At 42.2% G+C, this 8,354-nt stretch overlaps 1 protein-coding gene across 1 annotated transcript; it reads left to right on the top strand.

The window, feature by feature from the left end:
• Nucleotides 1-5,491: 5,491 nt before the first annotated feature.
• Nucleotides 5,492-7,023, top strand: gpr85 (G protein-coupled receptor 85). Its single transcript, XM_059976577.1, has one exon. It carries the CDS (start codon nucleotides 5,638-5,640, stop codon nucleotides 6,763-6,765), a length of 1,128 nt encoding a protein of 375 aa, XP_059832560.1. The 5' UTR covers nucleotides 5,492-5,637; the 3' UTR covers nucleotides 6,766-7,023.
• The last annotated feature ends 1,331 nt before the right edge of the window (nucleotides 7,024-8,354 follow it).

Here is an 8,354-nt window from a genome sequence, read left to right as displayed (position 1 = left end):
ATTAGCTTGATCAGCTCAGTTAATTATACTAGCAAACGATAGAAGGTAAGATAGTTGTGATGGTTGGTGTGCCAATATTATAGACTACATTTCCCGTCAGTAATATACACGACAAAAGTTTCGTGCTACCTGAGATGACCAAGATGAGTTTATATGTTAATAAACGCTTCATTAAAGTGTTCATTCACTTGAATAGAGTAATTTTAAAGCTACAAATCCAATTCTGGACATCCATTAAGCACCATGGTCCATCAGCAACCTTTTAATTGCATTTGATCACAACGTGTAACATTGTGGCTTGGATACTGTCACGTGAGAACAGCAGTGTTACAGGGTGTTTGGTCTGTGATATCTGCTGACCATAATGCAAATTTAAACTAATCTCGTATGCATGCTCACTGTCCATATCCTGCAGGCCTCTCCGTCTCTGTTCCTGTCATCTCCTTCGGGTGCTCCTTCCCCCTTCACTTTCTTCCATGGCCTTCAGTCCTCTCTGATCAGATTCCCCCTTCTCCAGCCCTTTATCTCCTTACTCTGACTTCCCATCTTTTTTCTCCAGTTCTGATGGAGGGTCGTGTCCCAAAAAGTTGGCTGTTTACTCTTTTCTATAGATGCTGCCTGGCCTGACCGGGGGGGGGGGGCGGGGGGCGGGTGTGTGTGTGTGTGTTTTTCCAGCATCTGTAGGTTTTTTTTTGTTTCTGTTCCTGTCTGATTGCCTCTTAAATTTTGCTATCATAACTGCTTCCACCATTTTCCCTCAACCTATGCTCCGTTTTTAAGCAAAAACTTGCTTCCATAATCTCCTTTTAAACTTTCTCCCTCTTATGTCCTCCAGATTCCGACACTTTCACACTGGGGGGAGGGGGAGACTCTGTTTGCCCCATTTTTGCCTATGTTCTTGTGTACTATCAGGTTGCGCCTCAGCCTCTGTTGCTCCAGATAAAATATTCCAAGTTTGATTTAATTGGTTCATGTATGTTAAATATTAGCTTTATTTGACGCATGTACATCAATACATATCGTGAAGTGCTGGGGGAAGCATACAGGTTTTGCCTTACTTCCAACTCCAAGACAGCATGCCCACAACTTACTAACTAACCCTGAAATACAAGGGTATTCTGGCTGTAGTGCTGAATACTTGCTCCAGAACTAGCTATGGCTTTTATTAAGCAGCTTTAGTTACCCGCAAAATTGGCATCTACCCAAAAATATGAAAATCATCAAAGCACCCTATGTCCAGAAAAAGTCAAATTTCAATCTGATCTAAACCATTTGTTTCTGTATTTCTTCAGAATCTTGATCAACGCATGGGAGACAAAGCCTAAATTCCAGAGGTGAGGTAATGCCAATATTAACTACCTATATCAGACATTGCACTTCCTTGGGGTGTGAACAATGGACAATCTCCAGCACAACAAGCATTCAACAACATAAGGATAGGTATAATATGCAGTATGAATTACATTCCAACCTAAGTAAGCAAATTTAAATTCCTGTGTTGCCCTTGCATAGGTGAAAACACATTCAACCTGTTTCATTAACACACTTCCCATTTATTATGAGATTGGAAGTGGGCTGTTTGCTGATGCTAAGACGGTTTTCAGCTACGTTCTCAATTTCAAAGCAAATGAAGCATTCTGAATGCAAGAATTCTTGGACAACATCCAAGGTCTGACCAATAAGTGACAAGTAACGTTGAAACCACACAAGCTTCGGGTGATGATCATTGTCAAGAGAGAACATAACCGGCTCACATTGACTTCCAATGGCATTTTCATTACAGAGTCTGACCATCAGCATTCTCGAGGTCGCCAGTGACAGAGCTCAATAGGAGCAGGTGCATAAATCATAGAGTGGTGCAGCAAAGGGAGATGGTTGAAAGAAGTTACCAGCCTTTTCAGTTGTCAGTCACTCTGCTACAGCCCTTTATGCACTAGATTCCAGATCCAAACAAAGTTCACCCCATAAACACCACAGGGTACGTGCGTCTCCTCTGCTTGTCAACCTTGCACCTCTCATTCATTTTCATATCACCTCACGATTTTGAACACTGCCATTCCCATTCTGATATGTCTATCCATGGCCTCCTCTATTGTCAAAATGAATCCAAACTCAGGTTGGAGGAACAACACCTTATGTACCGGCTGGGTAGCCTCCAACCTGATGGCATGAACATTGACTTTTCTAACTTCTGTTAATGCCCCTCCTCCCCTTCTTACCCCATCCCTGACATATTTAGTTGTTTGCCTGTTCTCCATCTCCCTCTGGTGCTTCCCCCCACTTTCTTTCTCCTGAGGCCTCCCGTCCCATGATCCTTTCCCTTCTCCAGCTCTGTATCACTTTCGCCAATCACCTTCCAGCTCTTAGCTTCATCCCACCCCCTCCGGTCTACTCCTATCATTTTGTATTTCCCCCTCCCCCCCTCTACTTTCAAATCTCTTACTATCTTTCCTTTCAGTTAGTCCTGACGAAGGGTCTTGGCCCGAAAGTTCAACATCGCTTCTCCCTATGGATGCTACCTGGCCTGCTGTGTTCCACCAGCATTTTGTGTGTGTAGCTGTCTCTTTTTACATGTTATCAGGATGAGATTAAGGTCTAGGCTATATTATTTACATATATATGAAAATACTCTAGGAAAGTTCATACTCTCTAATCAAAGTAGCACCTCTTCTGCACTCTCTCCTGTGTCCACATCCTTTTTATAATGGGGCAGGCAGAATTATATGCAATACTCAAGTGCAGTCTGACTAGAGTTTTGTGTTCATGTAGCATAAGTTCCTTACTCTTGTATTGAAATCTTGTATTGTAAGGTAATGCCTTATTAAATTTCATAGCCGCTTTCAGTGAAGTCTGGACGTGAACCCAAAATCACCCTGTATCTCAATGTTATGAAAGGGTATACTGTCTCCTTTCATTTGACTTCCCAAAGTGCCACACTTCACACTTCCCTAGATTAAACTTAATCTGCCACTTTTCTGCCCACATTTGTAACAGGTCTATATCATGCTGTATACTTTGATAGTCCTTGGCACTATCCACAACTCCACAATCTTAGATTCATCCACAAACTTATTAATCCAACCCTCTACATTTTCACCCAAACCATCACAAACAGAGGTCCCAGGACCTGATGAAGAGTTGTGCCCCAAAACATAGACAGTTTATTCTACTCCATGGATGCTGCTTGACCTGCTGAGTTTCCCCCAGCATTTCGTGTGTGCTACTCTAGATTTCCAGCATCAGCAGAATCTAATACGTTTATGGCCACGGCACCAATCCTTGTGAAACACCACTGGTCGTGGATCTCCAGTCAGAATTAGTCTTCCCCCACACCTGTTGTCATCTCAGATGACCCTGGAATTTTCAGGGCAAAATATTCTCCCTCAGAGACATGGTATTACATGAGAGGTGCCCCTCATGGGGTTCTCCAGCTTCCTGTTCACAGATTTGCTTTTACATAAATTCTAATTGTCACTGAGGTACACTAAACTGTGCTCACTCCAAGAGACACCTGGCAAAGAGACAAGGCAAGCCCTTGAATTGATTGTCCAACATTGTCATTCTCGCCTGATCAATTTGCAATGCTTTTTCAAAGCAAAATGACACAATTGCAGTGATAGACTCAAATGATTTAATCTGTTACAATGTATTCTCTTGATTCAGCTGTTTCAATGGAAATTGAAGTCCCCACTCGATTCAAGATTCCAATTTGTTTATCATGTGGACATGGAATTTACAGTGAATTGTCATTTACATTAACAATGATAACAATCAAATATGAAAACTTAAAATTAAATAAAGTTAACAACACAAAAGCTGAGCTAACAGTCAGAAATTGAGTGAACTCTGGGACCCTGATTGTCCTAAGGGAAGAAAGAGACCCCAAAAGAAGTTAAACATGAGTACAACCATGGCTTTTCTTGTGTTCCTCTGTCCTATATTCTGCAGTACTGTATGAGGTCCAGTTCATCAAAAGTAACACCCTCCCAACCATTGAGCACATCTACACGAAACACTGTCGTGGGAAAGCAACATCCACCATCATTGGACCCCCTCCACCCAGGTCATGCTCTCGTCTCACTGGCGCATCTGGGAGAAGGAACAGGAACCTCAGGGCACCCCCAAAGCCAGGCTCAGGAACAGTTTCTATCACTCATCCATCAGGCTCCTGAACCACTCAACTTGCTCTATCATTGAAATGTTCCTACAGCAATGCACTCACTTTCAAGGACTCTATCGCATGATCTTAATATTTATAGTTTGTTTATTGTTTGTTTTTGTATTTGCATATATTGTTGTCTTCACTCTAATTGAACACCCAAGTTGGGTGGTCTTTAATTGATTCTGTTATGGTTATCCAATTGATTTATTGAGTATGCCCATGGGAAAATGAATCTCAGAGTTGTATATGGTGACATACATGTACTTTAAATTTACTTTGAACTCACCAGACACAATGGGAAATTCAATAATACTGACGAATCATATACTCCAAGTTTATAAACCTAGTTAAATAAAATAAATGGTATATCAGGTCATTAAGTCAAAGCTGCTTGCTATGCAGTTTTGTAGTTAATCTAAACTATCCTAACTAACTTCAGAAAATAACGTTCTCGATTATACGTAGAAAAACAAAGTGCGGTCCAAAATTGTAAAGTAACACCGAGTCAGTAATCACCATTTGCCTTCCAAAAGGCGGTTCACAAGTGTTAAGTAGTGATGAATGAGTATGTGCAGCCAAACACACATTTCGTATTTGAATATAATTAATGAAAATACGTATTAAAAGCTAATTGTTACAGGGATGTAAGTTTGTCAATAGAATATGTAGCAACTACGAAGTGGCGAAATAAATCTATTTGACAATGCAGCGTGTGCCAGAGGTTACCTTCACCAGGCTCGGCCGTAATGTAAAGCTTTGCAACGTCTGGCTGGGTTGGAGTAACATAAATTAGCGTTAATCGCGTTCCCGATGGAGCGGACGTGTTACATTTAAGCGCCTTTCCCTTTGCTCTGTGTGTGTGTGTGTGTGGAAGGAGGAGATGCGACAGCAGAAGACGCGGCAGGGATTACAAATAGGCTCGGTGCGCAGTCTCCGTCTCAGCCACTTGCAATCCATTCACTCCCAGCAAGCTACTGACAGCAGGAGACAGCAACTCCTTGTGACACCACAGCCAGCCCTACAGAGAGAGAGAGAGAGAGAGAGAGAGAGAGAGAGGGAAAAAACAACACAGGTACGTGCTTTTCCATCTTCCTGAATAAATGTATTTCTGCTCAAGACACGGAAAATGTCGATGAAATCATGCTTGAAAATGTTAATTGTCAGTTTGCTGTGCATCTTTCCACAGAAATAAGAGGCTGCTTTTTGAAATATATGATGATTCATTTTATAGGCTCCTCGCCGTAAATAATTACCCGGGACCGGGTGGATTTTATAGATGCCTTTAATGAGAGTGACGCCCGGGTAGGGCCGGACACGCCAGCTCTGGATTTTTTTCCACCTCTATCTATTTACACAGACGAGCTAGACGGGAGGGGTGGGAGACTGGATTTTTTTTATATACCGGCGCTCTCCTTCCATCATGACACTTCACTGCCGTGGTTGAGGCTGTTGCCAGATTCCCACTGTCTGGATCTATGGCGAACTACAGCCATGCGGGTACTGGGAGCAGCGAGAACCTAATGCAGAATGTGTCTCCCCTGGCGACGTTCTTCAAGCTGACATCGCTGGGATTCATCATTGGAGTCGGCGTGCTGGGCAACCTCCTCATCTCCTTCCTGCTGGTTAAAGACAAGACCCTACACCGGGCTCCTTACTACTTCTTGCTGGATCTCTGCTCATCTGATATCATCCGTTCGGCGGTGTGCTTCCCTTTTGTGTTCCTCTCGGTAAAAAACGGCTCCTCCTGGTCCTACGGGACCCTGAGCTGCAAAGTGATCGCCTTCGTCGGGGTCCTCTCCTGCTTCCACGCCGTCTTCATGCTCTTCTGCGTGAGTGTCACCCGCTACATCGCCATCGCCCACCACCGTTTCTACTCTAAGCGGCTGACTTTCTGGACTTGTTTGGCCATCATCTGTATGGTGTGGACCCTATCGGTGGCTATGGCTTTCCCTCCCGTCTTCGACGTGGGCACTTACACCTTCATCAGGGAGGAAGAGCAGTGTATCTTTGAGCACAGGTACTTCAAAGTCAACGACTCGCTGGGCTTCATGCTCATGTTCGTAGTAATCGTCCTGGCCACTCACATCGTGTATCTGAAGTTGATCTTCTTTGTGTATGACCGGCGCAAGATGAAGCCCGTCCAACTGGTGCCGGCAGTGAGCCAGAACTGGACTTTCCACGGACCCGGGGCCAACGGACAAGCGGCCGCCAACTGGATCGCTGGCTTTGGCCGAGGCCCAACCCCACCCACTCTGTTGGGAATCAGACAAAATCCTCAGGGCCAGGGCATGAGGAGGAGGCTGCTAGTCATGGACGAGTTCAAAACGGAGAAAAGAATTGGCAGGATGTTCTACCTGATTACCTTTTTCTTCGTAGCTCTCTGGTGCCCATATCTAGTGGCTTGCTACTGGCGCGTCTTTGTGAAAGGTCCCGCTGTTCCACGTGGTTACATGACGGCTGCTGTCTGGATGACTTTTGCCCAAGCTGGAGTCAATCCATTTATCTGCATCTTCTCCAACAGGGAGCTAAGACGTTGTTTCAGCACCAACATCCTTTACTGTCGAAAATCCAGGTTACCAAGGGAACCTTACTGCGTTATATGAGCGCTAGTGCTGTATGTTTCTGAGACTTCATCGACGGAAGTTACCCTAATTTTATCAAGCAACAGACGGAACAGTAATTGTCGTGGTCTGCGGCACTGGGCCCCTTTTGGTGTTCTGGCGAGGGCGATTTGCAAAGAAACGATCATCAACCTTTCACAGAATGGTCTTTAATTTATTTCTGCTATCTCTGTCTTAATGTTCAAGGTATTTCAATACAGTTTCTGTGGAAATTGGTATTATTATCATGCCATCTGCACATTCATTTACACGTTTGTTTTTGAAATAACCAACCCATAAATCATAAATTACAGTTTTAGAATATATATTGACTTTTATACTTTTTGGAAAAAAAAAGGTCTTTTGCATTCATGAATGCACACCAGACAGAACATGTTTAAATGATTTGACTTAATTAAAAGTGACAGTACCTTCATCAGTTGACTGGCGGGTATGCATGACCGACCGGGTTAATGTTTGATTATGTACAGATTAGTTTCCTCAACTTTTCCTTTAAATCAACACTGGATCTAAACTTGTACCAGGTACAGGCACCCTGCCCAAGTGGTTAAGCCTGCCGCGTAATTACATTTATGCAACATGGTTGATGTCTGTTTCTATATTTTTAGACCGTGGTCATATCCACAGCAGAACGAGTTGGTTTCAAACCTTGCGCAATCTGTGAGAAATTTGTTCTATGGTTGCATATTGTTTACAATATTTTCCTCCTCATTGTTCAGTTCAGTCTTTCGTGTTTCAACTGTGATATTGTTCTATTATCATTTTCTCTCAAAAAGGTGATATGGCTTATACCATTTCCTTAGTGTTGGGGGGGGAGGGGTGGAATGTATGTGAATTGAAGTAAAACTGCATCCAGTAAAATGTGTGGGATCTCATCAACATTTTGGAAATAAAATGTATATCATATTATAGTTATCAATTCGCATAAGTCCAGCTGCTTTTTCTTGAAGTAGACGATAATTATTTTTGCAAATATGCACAGAATTTCAACATTACGATTCTTTGTAATAAGTTTAAAAGAGATAACATCTGACTGAATACGTGAATGATTGATGGGAACCACAAGATGGATCGAAGGCGTAATACCAAAGAATTCCTGTGCACTTTATTGTCCTTAATTTTTCAATGTTGTAACATTCTTTGTAAGTGTCCTGTACATTAATATAAAATAATTTAACGTTGGAAAAATCAGAGAGAAAAATGTAAAATTGCTTATAGATGTTGTGTATGTATTAACAATTGTGAAACTAATTGAACTGGTATCACTTACAGAGCCATATAATTAATGATCTCTGACTAGAAATTTCTTAGACTTTTCATTCTCTATTCTTACATTTCCCAGAGACTGCAACCATGAGATTGTTTAATGATCTCATGCCTTACACATTTTCCGTTTTGCTTTTCAATCTGTTCATGATTTAGATTTTGTCTGACATTTTCAGATTGCCTTATTACATCAGCAATTCACTTTTATTTCCATTTGTTCCTTAATACCATCGCATTTTCTTATTTCAATGTATCTTGTTTATATTTTCTTAAGTTACCTTTCCTTTCCTTCAAAATGCTTCCCA

Source organism: Hypanus sabinus, chromosome 8, assembly GCF_030144855.1.
Source record: "Hypanus sabinus isolate sHypSab1 chromosome 8, sHypSab1.hap1, whole genome shotgun sequence".
NCBI classification, from domain to species: domain Eukaryota; kingdom Metazoa; phylum Chordata; class Chondrichthyes; order Myliobatiformes; family Dasyatidae; genus Hypanus; species Hypanus sabinus.
The sequence above is the reverse complement of the archived record's forward strand: the minus strand, read 5'-3'. Positions and strand labels throughout refer to the sequence as shown.

Bases quoted from the DNA above. Each gene is read 5' to 3' on its own strand.
- gpr85 (XM_059976577.1), top strand. From the start codon at position 5,638: ATGGCGAACTACAGCCATGCGGGTACTGGGAGCAGCGAGAACCTAATG.